The sequence below is a fragment of the Cyrtonyx montezumae genome, unplaced genomic scaffold (genome assembly GCF_038088225.1).
Source record: "Cyrtonyx montezumae isolate F1298 unplaced genomic scaffold, pur_monq_1.0 scaffold_14, whole genome shotgun sequence".
Classification (NCBI taxonomy): domain Eukaryota; kingdom Metazoa; phylum Chordata; class Aves; order Galliformes; family Odontophoridae; genus Cyrtonyx; species Cyrtonyx montezumae.
In genome coordinates, this window is record NW_027071870.1 from 14,619,552 (window position 1) to 14,640,765 (window position 21,214).

Here is a 21,214-nt window from a genome sequence, read left to right on the forward strand (position 1 = left end):
AGGACCTTTTTGCTAAAGAACCCTCCCATAATTACTACAGGCAAAATGAGACTGCTATTTAAACACTATTTTCCCATTTGTGTTTGACAAATCTTAGCAGTTTAAATACCAATAGGAACCTTTTGTCATGCCTTCTGTTAAAAATGAAGCATTAAGAAAGTTCAGTTCTTTTCACAGGAGCATGGCATTCATAGAAAAAGGTTATAAGTTGATTTCTCATTTCAATTTTCTCTCTTCTTCTATCTTCTTTTTTTTTTCTTTTTTTTTTTAGTCTGACAATCATTTTGATGTTAAAAGCAAACTAGGAGGTCTTTTCACTTATCTTGTATGAAATAAAGATGAACTGGACAAAAGAGCCCTAAATAGCAATTTCATGCTGTGATAAAAGATGGGAAATTATCATCTATACCTTATGGAACAGATCTTAATAATTGCTGAGTGGAATAACAGAAAAAAAAGTAAAGATGACAAAATGTCTCCACAGATCTTTACAGTATATTAAGATTCATAAAGCCTGACATCTAAGAACAATCAAGAATATTGATGGCCAATTGCTTTCTCTTCTTTAGCTTAAGTAGGAAGTTTGAAACTAGTAAAATACAGTAGAAAATTCAGGCCCTATGTAAAGAATCAATCTCCTCCATTCCAGATTTAATTCAAGTAGCTAAAAACCAGTTAGAGGAACTATGAGTAAGTCACAGTATGGCAAATCCCTTCAAGCAGACGTTCACAGGAGGAAATCAAGCTTTTCATTTGCATAGTATAGCTAGATGGATACTGAGAGCCTGTGTTCCTGAGACACAGGTTTTCAGTGAGACTTAGATTCCTGAAATGGAAATTGGGTGCCCAAACTGCTGACATGTTTTTGAAAAGCTCATGAGGTCTCTTAAGCTTCTGGTTCCTAATGCTCTTAAGGAGGTGGCCCAAACTCATCTGTCATTCTTGGAAATGTTATTCACTGCATACATGTCCCCTTCTGACACATTGCCACAAGGTGCTGGGGTTTCTTGAATCATTTTAAAACAATAGCTAGAACAATAGCTAGTTTCTACCTAGCTAGAAACCATACATGTCATTGTGTTTCTCAGAAATCTCTTTTTCTCTCATTAGTAACCTTAAAGCAGTAATCTTTGGAATTTCTCTAAGACCAAATTCAATTAGAGCATCCATGTTCCACAGTTGCAATTCTATTCCTACACTGTACAATCTGGATTTATAATGGGCATACTGGGATTTCTGTGACCCAATACAATCAGATTTCCAGCCCAAAGGACAGTCTGAGGTTCAGACTGTGATTCCATCAGGTTCACCACCTCTTTCAAAACATTGGCTTAAGCGTACTGCTGCAAGTACTCTCCTCATGAGAGTGGCACAGTGTGTTTCTCTGTTTCTTTTGATAAATTGGTGCTGAGGAGCAGAAAATAGTTCAAGATCCATCGTCTTATAGACAGAAAATATGAGATGAGATGTGACTGTGTAGCCTACTTCCCTTGCAAAGAAAGGGAAAAAACAGGCTTTGAGTCAACTCCCTATCCCTAGTTTATATTTTATATTAAACAGAAATAAGAAAAATGCATGCACCACCACAGAAACAGGGCTTTCATTCTCCATGTGAGTACTCCAGCCCTTCCTTGCTGCTACTGTCTAACCTAACTGTCCTCCTTGCTGTTTGGTAACAGAGATCCAACAAGAACATGAGAGAATGTCCTCTTCTCTCTTCAAGTTTAGCAACTCCCAAGGGAGAATGACCCAACCTGAGGAGAGAATTGATTCCCCATGTTCCACATATTGCATAAGCTGTAGGCATGTGAAGCACTCCGGAGGCAGACATCTCCACCCCCTCCCTGTGGCCGCTGGTCAGTTTCCATTTCAGAGCAGCTGGTTCTTCCCAGATATTGACCCATTCAACCCAAATCAGAGACTGTCTCTGGACCTTTTGATTCTTGTTGTATTGTATTTGTTGAATATTTCTGGATGAAATAGCAACTGATACCTCTCAAAACCCGAATGCAGGCAAAGCCCTGGTTTTGAGATACACATTGCTTCATTGGCCACTAGGTGATGATAATTAACATAAAACATGAAAATGGAAAGCAGACAATCTGTTTTTGTCCCTGCATGTATGAAGCAAGGAGCTGGGAAGTTCATATCTTCATTCTGTTATGTGGAAAGCCAGACTGGACATTGTCCAGTCCCAACACAGACAATGCATCTGAACTGAAAGTTGACATTTCTTCAGTGAATAAAAGCTTAGGGATATCAATGACTGGATTTCTCTGTAGCCCAGTGAAAAAATAATTTTCAAAATGGAAGTATACTCAAGAAAGAATATTTAAGAATAAGTTTCTTCTATACTTACCTGCCAAAACCCACATGCAGTATTTCAGTCTTTCTCACTGCGATTAAGGATCTCACTAGTACAGAAGACTGTCAATTTACTCAATACTTAGATATCAGTGTCATGGCATTTATTAGAGAAAGAGATATCTGCATGCATAACCGCAAGGAAAGTGCTATTCAGTCCTGTTTTAAAATTAGAAGTTGTCTGTAAGTGGCTGAATTGCTCTATTCCTGAAGAGAATTGATGTTCCCACTCACATGATAGGACCCTGAAATAACATTGATTCTGCCTCTGTTAATTTAGTCCTTATGGACTTGAAATGGGGCAAAGCATGTGGAGGTCTGCGCTGACTGTTCCTCCTCTCTTCTAATCTTCCAGATTTCCAAACTCCATAGAGAGAAAGAGGGAAGAAGGGAAGGGAAGGGAAGGGAAGGGAAGGGAAGGGAAGGGAAGGGAAGGGAAGGGAAGGGAAGGGAAGGGAAGGGAAGGGAAGGGAAGGGAAGGGAAGGGAAGGGAAGGGAAGGGAAGGGAAGGGAAGGGAAGGGAAGGGAAGGGAAGGGAAGGGAAGGGAAGGGAAGGGAAGGGAAGGGAAGGGAAGGGAAGGGAAGGGAAGGGAAGGGAAGGGAAGGGAAGGGAAGGGAAGGGAAGGGAAGGGAAGGGAAGGGAAGGGAAGGGGAGTCTTGCAAGCACAGCACCATTTCCTTCCATTCTTTTCAGAATCAGAGTTGATGGTATTTTCTACTTTCTGTCTGCTAAGGAAAGGAGAGAAATGGTCCGTGGAAATGAGAACTGGGAGACACCAGTCCATTTCCCTGCAAGTACAAGATGGTTCCCTGTAGTGCATTCCTGAGTATATTTTTCTGATCTCGATTTAAATGAATCAATTACCAACGTGGCTTTCAACACTACTTTGGGAAAGCTTTCTACTCTAATAGACATCATTGTTAATCATTCTCACCAGTTATTTGGGCTGCTTTTTATTTTCTGCAATTTCATCCAAGGTCCTCAGTCTCACAGCCCTACATTTGTGCATTTGGTACCCACCTCTCTTTTTGGGGTTTGTACCCTCCTGTTACTTGTAGGCATTTAGACCACTTTCACAGGTATTGCCTACCAAAGACTTTCACATTTAATTTTTGCACTATTTCTGGCTAGATCACTCTTTTCTGCAGCCCTCTGCAGTTTTACCCATTTTCTGATTCACCTCCACGTGGGCAACCACATACCAATTTTTTTCTGGTCTGAAAGGAGACTTACTGGAAAGACTTGCATAGGAGCATCTCGCAAAATGAATTAGGTGCAAGAGCTCTTTGACTGGGATCAGGAGATCTGACTGAGCTGTTCAAAACTATCTTGTGTCAGAAAGGAATTTTTTCTTCTACTGAAATTGGACCTGGGCTTTGTTCACAAAGCAGTGCCTAGTGGTACTATGGAAAACTGTGAATTCCCATTTGTGAAAGCAGAGGCATGACTGTTCTCATACAAAACCATGGGCCTGGCTTCCAGTGGTTACCCCTGCTGTCCAACTAAGGAATATGAGGAACATTGCAGACATCAGCCCTCAGCAGGATTACCCAACAGCAGCTCCCTTTGCACCTGATCCTCCCACAGAAACGCTACATACTCTCTTTCACATAACCTACAGTATTTTGACAGCAGAAAAAGGAATCTCTGCACAACTCCAGCATTTCAAAGTCTGCATTCCATTTACACCTCTAAATATCTTTAACTCCACTGCTAGTAACTGCTGTATTCCTACTATTTGCTAGCTATGTGTTTGTCGGTTGTTCAGACCCATTGCAGTCTTTATGACTGGCAAACTGATACTGCCAGTAGCTCAACACATACTGTAAAATGTACCTGCTCTGTACACTTCTTGTCATATGGCTGCGTATCCATTTTTTGGAGTGCTTAGTGTTGTTTTTTTCCCTACACAGAGCTGGGGACAGCAGAGCTCCCAGTGATGGAAGTAAACCTGTGGCCAGAGCAGGCTGTGCCATGCACATGTCTCTAGAGCCTTGGCTCCCTTGATTTCACCATGTTGATGGCACTGCTCTTAAAATCTAAGAAGAGGGAGATGTAGTGCATCACCAAATTACATGGCAGCTGGAACTAGCCCAGATTGATGGACATGGGTGAGGACATCCTTCACTGCTAGTCATAGACTGACCCCCAAGCAAGCACAACTGAAGAGGGCAAATATTTCAGCTCTTTTTTCAGAGCAGTGTGTGCATTTCCTGTTGTTTTCACAGAACCACAGTCCCATTAAGGTTTGAAAAGATCACTAAGATTGTCTGGTCTAGACATCAATCCATCACCACCATTCCCACTAAACCATGTCCCTCGGTCATATCTGTGTCATTCTTGAAAAATTCCAGGGATATTTTGGAGGGCACAGGGAGAAGAGTTCTTTGCCTTTTATGTAGAAGCATTTTGCATGTGGCCCCAGTCTGTACCCTGTGGCTCTCAGGGACCCATCCTGGGGAGGTCATGCACCCCTGTCATGTCCCCAGGGGCAGTTTTCCTATGTCACTGCCTTTTCATATCTTGACTATCTCCTATTACAAAATTGAAGCCATTCTGTGGATATGGTAGAGCTGCTATGGAAGGAGATAGCAGAAAATAATGCAGGACTTGTCAGGACTATGTAGCATCAAAGTTTTTTCCTTCCCTAAATAAACCTGAAATGGAAACCTGAACTTATTCAGTTATGAGTAGAAGGGATTAAAAAAACTCCTCTGTGATCAGAGCTCTATTAAGCTGCCTTGAAAATTATTCCAAATACACTATTTTTCTGATAACAATAGACAATCCTTTTGACTGACTTGTTAAAAAAGGTAAAGAAAGAACATAAAATTATTGCTTATCAGAAAGAGAAGCTGCACCATTTAAAATAACATGAAATTGTACCCCATGAATTATTCACAAGAACTGATGTTACACCATCATTATTCTGGATTTCCTTTTCACTGCGCAGTATTTTGTGTCAGTTGTCTCCAACCCAATAAAAGAGGTGGAGGTTGTTTTTTTTTTAATTATTCACACCTGATTTTTCTAGGTTTTTTGTTTGTTTGTTTTCCTAATTTAAAATTAATACATTCCAGGCAGCAAGATGTCTTCACAGTGTCAAGTTGAAACAGAAGATAGATTTCATTACTACTAGCTGGGTCTAAAACATACAATGAAATTCTTACATGCACACTCACTAATGTTTCTCTCCATGTTATGCCAGCTGCTGGGAAGCCAAAGTGTGATCCCAGTTGTAAGCTGGCATTAGCAGTTACAAACGCCATTCTGTTCAATGTGAATTAAGCCCACTGATTTTCACAAAGTTCTCCAACATACGGCAGGTGTGATTCAAGTTTCGTGCCACCAAGCGCTGTTTTCTGATTGCAGGTAGCAGTCGACATCTCTTGCAATTACCTACTGATTTTGATTTTCCTTTCCCAACACATAAATATGCAGAGCTATGAATTCTGAATTATAAAAGGTCTTAATGATCACAGCACACTAGAAGTGAGAGTAATTCTATTAAAGTCAGCTGAAGCATCAATTAGACCAGCCAAAACTCTGCTACTGTTTTTATTGGTAGAGCTGTGTCTGGAAACAGATGGGTGCAGACAGTTTGCATTTATGACCATGGCTGAGCTCATAACTGTAGTCCATAACATGCCATCCAGTTCTCCAAATCCAACTTATTTTCTGAGTAAATATACATACTTTTCTTGTTTACTATCTCTCTGTCAGTATCTTTCTGAAGCACTCTGTTCAATCTCTGTGGCTGCGAGACTGATATTTCAGGAGTTCATGTGGGAAAAACAGTATTGTTTGTTTTATTTGTGTAGTAGCCCAGCTCAGGACAGTATGACAATCTATAAGTACATTGACATTAATATGATATATATATAGATAGATAGATTATATATATAATATGTATATATATAAATATTATCAATTGCTGTGGGGAAAAGAAAATGAAAAATTACCTTAGCAAGTTTGCAGATATACGGTGTGGTTGACACACTCAAAGGATGGGATGCCATACAGAGAGACATAGATAGGCTTGAGCAGTGGGCCAAGGAGAATCTCATGAAGTTCAACAAATCCAAATGCAAGGTCTTGAACTCTGGTTGTGGCAACCCTCACTATCAGTACAAGCTGGGGAATGTACATCTCTGTTGAAAAGCACCTGGGGATACTGGTGGATGGCAAGCTGAGCATGACCCAGCAATGTGCCCTTGCAGCCCAGAAAGCCAACAGTATCCTGGGTTTCATCAAAAGAAGCATGGTCTGCAGGTCAAGGGAAGTGATCCTGCCCCTCTACTATGTGCTGTGAGATCTCACCTGGAGTACTGTGCCCAGATTTTGAGTCCTCAGTACAGGAGAGACATCGACCTGTTGAAACACATCCAGAGAAGGGCCACAAAAATGATCCAAGTGATGGAACATCTCTGTATGAGGACAGACTGAGAGAGCTGAGGCTGTTCAGCCTGGAGAAGAGAAAGCTTTGGGGGAACATGGTGGCAGCCTTTCAGTGTCTAAAGGGGGAGCATAAGAAGGAAGGAAACAGATTCTTTTGCAGGGTTTGTAGTGATAAGTCGAGGGTAAATGATTTCAAAATAAAAGAGGGGAGATTTAGGTTGGTTATAAGGATTAAGTTTTTACAGTAAGAGTGATGAGACACTAGCACAGATCGCCCCATCCATAGAGACATTCGAGGTCAGGTGGACAGGGCTCTGAGCAACCTGATCTAGCTGTAGGTGTCCCTGTTCATTGTACAAGAGTTGGACAAGATGACCTTTAAGGGTCCCTTCAAACTCAAACAATGCTATGGTTCTATGAAAAAAATAAAATAAAATAAAATTGAAAGGCATTAGTTTTGCTTTGCTGACCCTTTCATGATTTGGGAAGTTTTGATTCATGAATGAATGTATGTAAGAGAAATCTTACCACATGCAGCTGTCTGCAATGTATAAAACTGTGCTGCTGCTGTTCGGTTACAAGTCTTCAGAGTTCACAATGAGAAAGTGGCATTACAAACTCAGACTATCTAAAATAGGCCAGATGAATCACCTCCCAGGAAAGTTTCTCTACATTGACTGTAAAGAAAGATTGCAACAATTAGCTCAGGTGCAGACATCTAAACTCTAGTTACTACAAATAGCTGAAATGAATCCCACCACTGGCATCAGGAAACCAAAAGTGGCCTCTGATAAGCTATGATGTGAAGGCCTGGGTATCGTTGACACAAAAAGATGTGTATGAGGGGGGTTGAGGTTCCCCCCTTGCTGTGAAAAGGGACACAGCCTGCCTGAACTTGAAAGCTCCAAGAGGACTCATTACTTCACCAGATCATTAGATGGGATCTGACATCAGAGTAGGTGAGGTGTTTATGACTGTATTTTTGTTCCATAATGCAACTAATTAATTGGTGCCATTTTGGAAAAGGTGGCAAATTCTCTTCTTGCTCTCCTTGTGAACATAGTATTATCCAGTCCCCAGCCTACACACTGACACAGCTCCCCAGTTTTCCTTCCCCTGCTCCATTTCCTCTTCAAATTGAAAGCTATTAAGAGTCTTTAGGCAAATAATAGAAACTTAATGCCGGTGCATGTTATAAATTGCTCACCTAGTTGCTTTTAACCTAATGTCTTCTCAAACATTACTTTCACACAAGGCAGTGAGGGAAGGAAATGGTTCATGTACTCTGACAATCAACGGGTCAGGAGTTAAGGTCATAATAATGTAGCCCATTTCTTCTTGTTTGTCAAATCTCCTGAACACAGTGAGATTCCTGGGTCTTTAGTCTGAGGCTGGCTTCCCTCAAAAAGAACATGGGTTTTGATGAGAATAATCCTGCTCTGGGGTTATATCCTGATGCATTCCCCCAAGCAGAGAGGTGATAAATGGCTAATAGTGCCAGGTTGGAGCTAGGATTTTGTCACACCCAATGAATTCCTCAGCATAACTTAAAAGATGAGCGCTGTAGGTATGGCAAATTGTAGAGGTTAAATTAATCAGTGTTTAGGAGGTAACGATATTTGTAAACAGAAACCACTTGAGAAATGTGAAGTATTCAAAACCCAGCTGGACATCTACCTGTGTGACCTGCTGTAGGGACCCGCTTTGACAGTGGGTTGGACTAGGTGATCTCCAGAGATCTCTTCCAACCCCTACAATCTCATGATTCTGTGATTCTGTGGAATATTAATACGAAGATTTAGTAATGCACAAACATGTAGAAGATCTTCTGAATTCTGAATCACCGAAGAACCTCTGTAGACTCAAGAGCTCGAAATACTGCCTAAAATGCCAATGTGAACACTCAAAATTTTCCTTCATCAACTGAGCATCATATCTCTCATTCTCAGAGACAAATTCCTCCTATGTTCATTTAAAGCAATATCAAGCATTTCACAGTGGTAAACCTCCAAATCTATGCACATATAAAATAAGGCAGTGAGAGAATAACTTATTAACATATATGTCCCCAAACACATTGGGAAGCTGTCAGGCTATTGGACACATTTCTCACAATGCAGGGTGCTCTCACAGGTAGTGTTGAGCAGTGGTATATTGGTCACATATCGCTTTCTCCATTTGGCTCTCCAGTGAGGTGTAAATATTTCAGAGCTGATGCATAAGTCATGTACACCTGTGTTTCTGAGTGCCTTCATAGTGAGACTTAACTCTTGGGTATTTATGAGAATGGAGGAACATGGCTTATATTTTCTGTCATTGTAAATGAAAAATACATAGAGACTTCTAATGTTTAACACTCGGACCAGTTCTGCATTCTTGGAAACTGTTGACTCCAGCCCTGGGCAACATCAAAGTGATGTTGTGGAAATGGGTGCACATTGCCAGGCCTGGCAGATACCCCAGGTGCTGTCTGCACATGACTACCTGCTGGGCCCTGTATCATTGAAAGCTAACATATGGAGCTAATTCACTCAAGAACAAACATTCTTAGCACACTTTGCTATTACTGTGTGGATAAACATTATGATAGCAAACAATATCAGTTATTCATATTATTCATATTCTCATTCATCAGTAAGTGCTGGGTGCCTTCGTATCACTGTTTTTTATTTGTGAACAAATCCAAACCCTATAGAAAAAACTGAACAGGTCAATCGTCACGCACTCGTGATAGAACAGAAGATTTTTTGTGGAAAAGAAAATGTGTTTGAAATATTAAAATTCATCTGGGCTGACTAGGAGGCAGAGAATGAGTGAAGTACACCCACTGAAGAGCAGGATGGCTCCTGTAGATGGTTCTCCCTGTCTTTTTGCAGCCAGGTACAGCCACTGCAGGGTGAAAGGGGAAAAGGAAGTTCACACTTCAGAAGGTGAAAGGAGCAGAAAGTCAGGATAAAAGGAGAAGGAAGCAGTAGTTCTCACTGCCCTGGGGAGTATCGATGAAGCTCTTCAGGTTCAGAAAGGCAGAGGGAGGGTCTGTGGATTTCTGAACTAGGGAACTGCCTCCTGCTCTTTTGTTTCTACTGTGGAAAATAAGATTCTGTGAACATTTCTAAATAAATCAAATAATGCCCAAAAACAAACAAAAAGAGCAACAAACAACTTGAGTCTTATCACGAGCCCTCCAAGCAATGAAAGAAGTACATACAATACCTCATGAAATGCTTGGGATTAGCCCATGAAAGGACACAGTTAACCAGATGGGCATCAATCTGACCTAAACCCATTACTTTTCTTATGAAGGCAATGCCCCTAAAGAACCACAGTTATTCTGACGTACAGAAGAAAAATATGTTTCATTGTATAGATGGAACAATTTATCCACTTCAACTTCTTAATTAGTAGTAAAACCAGGATAAGTATAAACACTTCTTATTTGAATGTCTCTATTGCATTCTCCCATGCAGGCAAACATCTTACAACTTCAACTTTTGTGGGTATTTTCTGGTGTATTTTTTTTTATTTGAATGCTGCCACATACAATATTACAGAGACATTTCTAGTAATGAGAGATGAAACTACAGGCACAGGTGTACATGGTGTGTACTTTTTCACTAGCACCAAAAATGACTTCTGTCTGAGACTGCCATGATCAGAAGATGAGACGTTTAACTGATCTTTCAGTCTACTTACACCTTCCCCATAATAATCACAATGCTATAATATCATGATAATGCCAAACCTTTTGGACTACTGATGGAGTTATCATATTGGTATAGATGTAAGATAATTTTAGAATCATTTCCTGGTATATACATTACCAGCAGCACCAGCCTTTTATGTTTAAAATATTCTTTCCTTCTCTGTTCTGCTGTTTCCTCAGATCCAGTCCATGGATCTTATGAGAGAACGTGGCCCCAGACCTGAAAAATCTCTACAATTTTTTTGCTTCCTTTCTGCTCCTCAACAGACTTCATCATAAGAAAAGATTACTGACCCTATAAAATAATTCCTAAAGCTTTTTAACAGATAAAATCAGATCATAGGAATAAGGACAAAGCAAATGTATGGATGGATTTTGTATTCATTCTCAAGCGATATGTCTCAAAACCAGAAACATTTTGCCGCTAGTCACCCTATGGTGAAAACTTTGAGGGCTTTATTTGTGCCTAAAGGCAGGCTTTTCTTCCACTGAGTCATATTATGGATATCCATGTGAGACAGTTGGGAGGGCACACAGCATCCTGGATGCCCTCCCCTCCCTGGAGCAGCAGCCAGAGGTTAAGCAGATCACTGAGGGTATCTCAGTGGCACTAACTGGGCACAACCAAACCGGCCCAGTAGCTTGGATTGCTCTGCTGTACTTGTGCGTACTTATAGTACACATGATGAGTTGTCAAACACAGCCTGTTCCTATTAACCTGGTTTGTCATTCCTGGTGGAAACACCTGTATACCAGAAAAAAAGCCCTATTTATTTGTTTTTTCTTCAGGAGCTGCTCTTCTGTTCTCTCTAAAGAGATGTGTTCTGAAGTGTGCTGTTCAATACATAATTTCAGTTTGGAGTCAATTCATTCTTAGGTCTTCCTTCAAATTGTTTGCAGGGTTGAATGAATCACTTTTTCAATGAAACTCATGTCCTGATGAACTCTGTGAGCATTTTCCCACCACCTCCAAAGCAATGAGAATTTAATCCTAGCAAGTGCCTAATTGCACCAAGAAAAGCACATCTTTCCTTTCCTTTCATGATTATCTGGACAGAGAATGGAGAAAGGGATGCTCAGTCTCTGGGGTCACGGTAAAAAAGGCACTGATCAAACTGATCTCAGGAAAACAAAAAGGAGACTGTACTGAGAATCAGTTCTGTTTGTTCTGTTTCAAACAGCAGTTCCAGAAGTGTTACTTGCATTTTATTTTGCTCTTCTAGTGCAACAGCAATGAAAACTAACATTACAGGGAGTGTGTGTTCCCACCAGAAAATGTCTTCAACAGCTCATAAAAACCTGGCCATTTTTATCAGCACTGCAGTAGTTCTTTATTACCTCTCTACAGCATGTGCACTGCTAGGATGTAGTTATTGATTTAACAAGTAAACTTGGTGACAAGCTTTTATCTTGGAATTAGCAGCAAGACTGAAATAGAGACCTTATTGCACTAATAACACTGAAATGTGAGATTCCTGCATATTCCAAAGCCCTGTCTGTTCCTCACCAAGCATCCCATTAGGCCTGTCTCTACAGCCGCATCAAAGTGTCGGATATGAGAACTTTAACAGTTATGATATAATGCTCACCTCCAGGCAATTTCACAACCTTCTTGCTTTTCTTTCTGCAGGTTTGGACATCAGGCAAGCTCAGGTTATTGTGCTGTCATCGGGTACCAAATGTATAAATGGGGAATACATTAATGACCAAGGGCTGGTGGTCAATGACTGCCATGCAGAAATTGTGGCAAGAAGGGCATTTATTCACTTCCTCTACTCACAGCTGGAGCTACACTTAAGGTAAATGAATTTTGTTGATGCTTACATTGCCTTCAGTGGCATAGATCCATCCTCCAAGCATTTGAAATACTTTTTTCTTTATGTTGTTGTTTCTGAGTCTTTGGCTGATCAAGGACCAATATACTGTACAGTACAAAAAGAGTATTAGACAGTATGGAGTGTGGGGTCATGAGCTTCTTTACTTTACCTGGTTTCTTTCAGTAGCAATTAGACATGTCTCATAAAGCTGTGTTTTATGAAGCCTACAACAATTTTGTACGAATCCTTACATGAAAGCTTACTAACATCACTCACTGTCCAGACACTGAAAGGAGGTCATTCTGCTCACTGTAGACATTTTCCTTTCTCATTTGCTATACTGAAATACCTCAAGGAAGTGATTTACTGATAGCTAATGCTTTCATTGATTCACCAGAGAACCAAAGAGTTAATAGTACAGTAACATGGAGCTGAGGCTTTTACTGACGTGCAAAGTAGGAAGATGACAGATTACTGGCCAGCACTTAAATAAGAGAAGCTCAGTCTTGATATAAGGAGAAATATATATATTTATATATATATAAAGGAGAAAAGCAGTGGACCAAGGCACCCAGCAGAGTTGTTCAGTCTCTCTTCCATCTTGGAGGTTTTCAAAACCCAATGTAATAAAGTCTTGTGCCATCTGGTTTAAACTGTCTCAAGATGACCCTGATTTGAGCAGTGGGTTGTTCTAGAGTCTTAAGGTCCCTTCCAGTTTGGATTATTATTTGATCCTATGAAATCCAAGCAGAAGTCAAGCTGAGGTGACATTTACTTATATGGAAGAAACCAAGAAAGTAAAGAGGGAAGCAAAGAAAGAAAATAAAAAGCCCTTATCTATAGACCATACCTCTTCCCTACATTCTTGCTTGTATTTTGATAGGATTTTATCTAAGGTCATTAACCTTGGTGCAAAAACTCCCTTTGTTTTCAGAAAGCTTTGCACCAGGTCACAGGTACAACGATTAATCTGTGTGCTCTTGTGAGCCCCTATAATATTGTCAACTCCAAAGCAATGATAACAGGAATAGTGGTTATTTTCACTTCAGGCTGGGACTGAAGAGAAGAGTATATTGAGTAGATGAGCTTGGCTAACAAAGGAGGACAAAAGCCCTGAAGGGTTTAATCAAAAACAATATTCTCTCTATTTCAATCTGAATTGCTGTCAAGTTTACATTAAATTATGTTTTCAGCAGTGTAGCAACCCTAGTTCTTGCTTTGTGCTACAGTCTCTTGGGAAACAAGTGTTACCACTGTATCTCAAACTATTGTATTGATTCACATCCCTAACATGTTCAGTCATATTATTATTTTATTTGGATCAATGTTAACAGTCTTTTGTTAAGAGAATCCTCAGTGCAGCACAAGCTCTTTTCACAGTAACTTCAAATCGCTCCCTGTTCAGTCAAGATCAGACACCATCACTTCTCTGACCAGCACAAATAATAAAAATCTCAATCAAAATTGTCAAGGCTAAGCAGCTTTGAAAGACAGAGCTAGAGATATTGCCAAATCAAGTTTTTCTTTCTTTAAGGCCATGTGGAAGCAAAACTGTGTGCTGTAATATTTTTTCCAATTCCAGTATTTATTGCTGCGCTCAGTTTTACCATCAACAGGAGCTTCACCACATAGTGAGAAAATGAGAGCTTTCAAAATGAAATTTAAACAAAAAATCATTTTCTGCATATAGAAATCATATGCATACAGAAATCATATTTACACACTTCCTTTAAAAAAAAAAAAAACTACTCTCGCTACCAGAGAAGCAATGTGATGCTGCTGCATAGCTAAGACAGTTTTTTTAGGACAGATATGTTAATTCAGCTTCACTTTGACTCCCCACATACTAGCTCCTAGGACTTAGGACTTCTAAGTTGTTGTGCATTTGCCTTGACCTAGCTCAAATTCAAGTCCTCTCTCTCCTGGGCCAGGAACTTGTTGTACAGACTGGTGTACAAACTGAAACAAAAAAGATGATTCCCTAAATAAAAATATAAAGAAAGCATAGTACATATCACAGGCTCAAAGAGCTTATATTTTCCATCTCTCCCTATGAAACAGGAAAGATTATTCAATGGGACATCATTCCCTCTTTGTCACACGTCTTCCCACCAACCCTACCTGCTCAAACTGATTTCCATACATGGATTTCATACTTCAGGATTTTCCAATACAAGACTTATCTTTCACTGTGACATTATTGTTGTAAAGGAACCATTTGTCCAGCATTAAGAAATCATGCCATTGACTTCAATGAATGCAAAACTTCTGCTTCTCTGAATGTAGCTTGAAAGCTTCAAAGAGTAGAGACAAAGAGGCTGGAGAGAGAGAGGGTCAAGACTGAGGATGAATGTCCAGGGGAAGTGGAGTCACTGAGCTGAATTTAGTTCTTAACACCTTGCCTGAAATGCCTACAAGTTAGTCAGCCAAGTGTGGACTGGATACCCCAAGGCTCCTATGTGCTCAGGAGTGAGATGGGCACCTGTGGAGTGTGACTCAGCAGACCTAATTAAGGTATTTATTGAAGATGAATTGTCATGTACTGGGGTAATTCATTTACAATGCTGTAAAGAGAGTATAGGGTGATGGCTTCAGTTATGTGAACATGGTGTAGTTCCATCCACAAGCCAAAGTTGCAGCAATATGTAAATTACATTTTTTCTTTCTCTTCATATTGTTAAATGCTAGAGGCGCAGCTTTCCGAATTTTCTTTTGAAAGAGAGTTCCAGAATGGGAACTTTATCCTCTCTAAGAAGCAAGAGTGACAACTACTTCAAAAGGAAACTTTCTTTCAACAATTCATTGTCTAGAGCTTGAGTTAAATAAAAGCTAAAAGCATAACTAAAACCCAACAGTTTCTAACCAGTCTGATTAAAACTCCTACCCCTCCCAGATTTCATTTTTATGACAACTGTAATCCTCAAGTTCTCGGTACTTTCATGGAAAAGATGAAAAGTAAGACTTGACTTTTCTGATGTACAAAAGAAGGATGAGAAAGATCTTTTGAGAAGCTTTCTCTAAAATTCACCATCAAAAGGTACACAAATATCATAGTCTGATTATCTCACAATGATGGCTGTAAAAGTCACATTGACCTCAGTGGGTTTATTTGTATCAACAGGCCAACAGGGGAGAAAAAAATCCAACATTTCTTTACTAAAGAAAACTAAAACTAACAAGCTATTTTTAAAATAAATCAACACTGCAACAGTCTTACAGTTACAGCAGCTCTACAGGTGTTAGAGGAATGATTTTGCCAGAAGTACTTCAAGAGATTCAGATGCAAACTACTGTTGATCTTAAAAGTAAGGAATAGTCTTCATCCAGTCCAGTCAATTTTTTTTCCAGGAAAAAAAAAAACCTGTTTGCCGAAGATCTACTATTTATTATTTTTGTCCTTTTATCTTCTCAATGAACACAACCTTTTCTAGCCCTCTGTTAGTTTCTGCAGGATGCTGTGCTCTATGCCAAGTGATGTATGAAGCACTAGAAACTCCCTATAACTACATATACATGCTAAAATATCTTCTCAGTTCTCACATATATTAAACCACAAGCACGTTCTAAAGTGTTCTTGCTATCAGCTCAAAACATATGCATGCATGTTAAATAATTAACTTAAACACAAGATTAAATTTACCACATTCATAAAAGTTTATATTGAGTTTGCTAACTCTCTAGCAATGAGTCATAACAGGTAAATGAGGACAAATTCTGCTCTTTTAGCCACCACCAATGTGGCTAAAGTGGGAAGTGACACACTAATGTCACTCACTGAATGAATTCCATTTGTACACTCGCTGTGGGCTCATTCTTCATGGCTTTGTGCAGGTGTGTGTGGCCGTACAACATGGCTCTGCATGGTACTCACAAGTGCTGGGGGAGAAGTGTATTTGCAGGATGCCTCTCATGCCCCGCATGGCCACTTTTACACAGCCCACATGTCTCTGGTGTCTGAAAATCGCCCAGGCTTCCTACAAACTAGGCTCCCTGCAAAGATACTGTTGATGATACTACATCCCAAACTCGTCTATAATATTCTCAGTGTCTAATTATTAAGCCCATCCAAATAACAGGCAGCAAGGAATCTCGTTTGAGTTCAACCCCGAGAAAACCATACCAGAAACAGGTCAGAAGCATATATGGCATGGAGGAGCCCATTTGGAGGCTCATTGAAGCCTCTCATGTTTAGATCCACCATCCATCACCCAATCTGTCAACTACTCTGTCCACAGACCTTTCTCAGGACGAGAAAGAGTGCAAGATTAATTCCATGAGAAACAGTCACAGAAAGGGTGCTGATTGCTGTGAACTCCTGCAACCCAGCCCAAAAAATGACTGTTCCAACCCTACCTAGCAACTGTTTCCAGGTAGAGCAAGCTGCCCTGGCACTAATAAGGCTTAACATTATCACAGCAGATGCCAGAACTGCATAGGTCTGGCTCTCCCAGCTGATTTTGCAGTGAATTATTTAAAATCAACTGCACTTGCTCCAGAGTCCAAGCAGCAGGACTTAATGTGTAGGTATTTTATTATTTTAGAGAGCAGTATCAGGGCAATGGTATAATTAGCATGGTTGGGAAAGTCTCCACAGCCTACAGAAGGAAGGAGTGGTGCAGCTCCCTGCCCCTGGCAGCAAGGTAATGTGCCTGTAAACTCCTCCTGACAGCAAACGCATCCCAGCATCAAAAAATGACAAAATACCCAAAGCATGCAAGAGTGACAGCCAAACAGCTTCAATAACACCGAGACTGCACTGGGAGAAAGCAGGCAGAGACAGCTTGTATGGCACTCAAGGACTGCTCTGAGGCTGGGTAAAAGCAGCCGTGCCTGTTCTGATGGTAGGCACAGAGATGAGCAGAAGTTGTGTCACTTGATGGGCTGTCCTGGTGTGAATTAAATGGGTAGAGCTTCAGCTTATTAGCAGCCTTCTAGTAAACCACCACCTGCAGATGCAGTTCTACTCAGAAGCATTCCTACAAAAAGGCCCTTGAATTTTTGAGGAAAGGACCAGGGCATCATTGTCTGTCATTAGAATTTCACTGATCACATTTTCACCTTCAAAATGATAATCATCATCCAAATATACATATCAGAAACAGCTGTCTGTCAGTGAAATCACCCATGTCTTTACTAATGTAAATCATCTGAGAAACACATGCAGCATAGCCCTAATGTGAGCTGTTGCTGCAAACTGCAGGATGGGGAGGATGGGGCCTCAATGGGGCCTCCCAGTCAGCTCTTGCTAGTAGAACATAGGTGCTGTGTCCCCATCTAGCTGCTGAACCAATCTGCAGACAAAAGCTTCATCTCAGTATCTTTTTCGGCTCAGTCAAGAAGAAGCCTGTGTGAGTTCTGTCTGCACTTTTCAGGACACTTTCTGATTTTGAGAATGCCAAGTGACCAAGGAGGTGCCACTGGCTGAGACAGAGTGCTCTTGGGTGGTTGTGGTTGAACAGGGAGGGAGAGCAATGCCTGGGGAGCAGGAGGGTTGACTGGGTCATAAACTCACAGTGCTTTGTTAGCGACCTTTTCCAGTGAAGCTTATAAACATGCATTTTGGCTGCAGTCATGTCAACAGGATTTAAATATGTGGCTAGACACAGCGATGAGCAGAGCTGATTTTCTCAGCTGAGAGTCTAAGAGAACTTTGTCTTTCTTCATGTGCCAGAACCTCTTTAAAATCAATGTGTTTATGCATCTGTGCTTTGTTTTTAGAATAGACTCCGGGTAAACAAGCCAAAGCACATTGACAGTTTTGACCCCCTTCACACATTTCTTCACTTATTGTTTTTCTCTCCTTGTCACCTGGCAAAATATATGATGCCTGGTGCTAGTAAAAACAAACAAACAGGGAGAAAAACACAGATAGAAAAAGCAGTTTTGTTTCTGATTCGGTGTGTAACAAATGACCTGGAACCTCTTTTGTGATCATAGCAAAAAACGAGAAGACTGGGAGCGATCAATCTTCGTGCGATTAAAAGAGGGAGGCTACAGGCTGCAGGAGAACATCCTGTTCCATCTGTACGTGAGCACTTCGCCCTGTGGGGATGCACGCCTCAACTCCCCCTACGAAATCACAACTGACTGTAAGAAGAAAATATTTCCTTCTCTTTTTTTCCCCTTTGTGCTTTTTACTGTTGATTTGCTTGTTTGTTCTAAGACCAATACTTCTTTCTTTCTTGACTGACTTGCAGAAAACGTGTTTTACTTGACAGCAGAGATGCTACAAGGTGCATGAAATGTGTGTCTGTGCAGCTGATGTTCCCTTCCCAAAATTTGGAGGGAAAATTGAGGCTGGAAAATTTCTCTACCTGCCTGAGGCTCCATGGCTCTGCTGGGCAATTCCCAACAGCCTGCATTTCCTGATGGGAAATACAAGCTCAATATCAGTAGACACCTTGAGAAGGCTCCTCATGATCAGATTCTTTGGCCACAGGCATGGGGTGGACTAGAGATTTATATATGTGTTTGAAGCTGCATGAACTTTTCTTGAGGTTTAGGCAGTACGGATGAGTTGAAGGGCTGCATTTATACCAAATCTGAACAGTCCAAACTGAAGTGGCTGGATTCTGAGGTGGAGTGATCAGATGAGATCAGGCACCTGTAGTGCAGGTTGAAAATCGGGTTCATTCCAGATGCTTCCTGCCCTTTCAGCAAACAATGTCAAGAGCCTTCTGGGAAGAATCCTTCCCAGACTGTGCTGCTTGGGTGAGGTCAATGGCCTCTGCATGGGAGATAAACTAGATGGAGTCCACCAGGCCATCTTTGGAGTCCCTGGGCCTATACCTATGATATTCAAACAGGAACATGGCTTTATAAGGAGTAGTCCTTTAGAGGTGGCCCTGCAAGTGAGGTGAACAAGTCAGGCCTTAGCCAATGTGAATGCCATCAAGAGACCTGCAGAGCGTGTTGGCCATGAAGGAGTATCTCACCTCCATGTCCCAGAAATCTCATGATACCAGCCTCCCATATTCTTGTCCCTGTTGTTGTCCCACTACTGCAGAGGCATGTCACTGTTACAAACCCACTGTACCACATTTTCCCCAGACCATGGTCACGCTAAGGAACAAGAGACTCAAAACAACTGTGGCTTGCTATCACAGATGACTGCCACTCTCTGATCCACTTCATGATTCATAAGGTGCATACTTACCTCTATCTTGAGTTATCGCTTCTCATATGCACGTTTTGCTCTGCTGTAATACTCACAGTGCTCACTGCTAAATGTACATATAATGAGAAATAGTTCTTGCCCTGGCTACCTTGAATGTGAAGCAGGCAAGACAGAAGAATAAGTGGAGGGAAAAGCATAGACACAGGAATGTAAAATTAATCACCCAAGGTCACGCAGCAACCTGACTGCCTCCCAGGAAAATTCATCTGATCGTGGTTTCACTCCTGGTTCTTATTTGTAGGAGTTATTTATTAACGATTAAGCATTATTCTCACCATACTGGAATCCTTTTGTCATGTGTGAAACAGCAGCTTGCTGGGGCAAGAAATGAGAATATACCTATTCAGAAAGGAAATACTCTTCCTCTTCTGATGTGATTTCTACCTTCTGTCATTAGGGCATATAAAATAAAGGATATTTTTAACAGGAAAGCAGCAAATAGACAAATTTGGGATGAGGCAGCATAAAGAGGAGACAGACATCACGTTAAAAATAAAATTAAAAGCAAGTGTCTATGAATATTAAATAAGAATAGTGGTTTCAGCCTCACACTTTCATACTAAGAGATATCAAAAAGGGTTTTATGTTTGAGTAAGTGTCCTTGTGTTTTCTTTCCTTTACATCCAAATTGGAAGCACCAAAAACTGTTGTTATTTTTTAATGTGGGCTATTCTCAAGAATGGCAGCAGACTATCCAGGACTGGATGCTACCAACTGATGAGGGAATGCTCCTTTAAATGACAGTGCATGTAAGAAGCTGTATTAAAATATATTTTCATGATTTTATATTTTATATTTACAGACTAAGTTTGTAGGGATCATGAAAATGCTTTTTCTGATGGTTTTTACACCATCTATTGTTCCAGTGAATAAAATGATACACTAGAGTCTGTATGACTTAATGAAGGTTACAGTGTGATGCAGAAATAGGATTGAAGGGGCACCACTTGGTTTGTATTTCACTGCTTTAAGCAGCTCCCTCCATCTTTGTCCCACACTCTTAAAAGCATTTAGCTCTGTATAAAAGCTATGCTGCCAAAAGCTGTCCTTCTGTGAGATAAGCATTTCCTTTTAGCTCACATTATCCCAGAGACATCTGGAAAGATAAGTACTTTATAATGTTTATCATTCACATCTTCTCTTTTTTTTCCTTCTCTCCTTAACTACAGAAATAACCTTTCTTTCATCCAGTAATGACAAGGAACTCCAGATGAATGCTACTTCATTTCTTAAACAACAAAGAGACTTCTCCTAGAGCTAGCACAAGCCATCAAACATTGCTGATTATTCTCTAAAGATGCATTAACATTTAAAAACAGTGTCTCGCCATGTGGTTTCTGTTTTTGCAAAGGAGCGTGATAAGCCATTACCAATATAGGGAGTGAGTAAAATCCACTTCTCAAATCTCCTTCCAAAAATTTCCCATTATCCGCCGTGTCTTCCAAGCACCCTTGGGGAGGCCTCACATTTTCTTCATATAAGCTTTGTTCTGGTGGGGGAGGAGATAAGCCAGCACACACTTGAAACCCAGTTTATTTCTTTCTGGGTACAAACTCAGCTACATATGTAAAAATCTGACCTTACTGTGGTTCCTGAGAATGGCTGCAATGCAGAGCAGGAGAGGTGGGGGGGTCCACAGCCATAATCATTTCACTCAGTAAAGCAAGAGATCAGGGCCCCAAAGAGCAGATCTTGCATTGATTTGCAATGAGGCCCTTCATGAATCAGAAGAGAGCAGAGACTTGTGTGTTGTT

At 40.6% G+C, this 21,214-nt stretch overlaps 1 protein-coding gene across 1 annotated transcript in view; it reads left to right on the plus strand.

Annotated features, from left to right (window-relative positions):
* The window catches only part of ADARB2 (adenosine deaminase RNA specific B2 (inactive)), a 298,031-nt gene that overhangs the window by 248,039 nt on the left and 28,778 nt on the right, over positions 1-21,214 (plus strand). The window contains exons 5-6 of the mRNA XM_065731583.1: positions 12,097-12,265; positions 18,221-18,372. Coding sequence (XP_065587655.1) covers positions 12,097-12,265; positions 18,221-18,372 — 321 coding nt within the window. The remainder of the gene's footprint in view (positions 1-12,096; positions 12,266-18,220; positions 18,373-21,214) is intronic.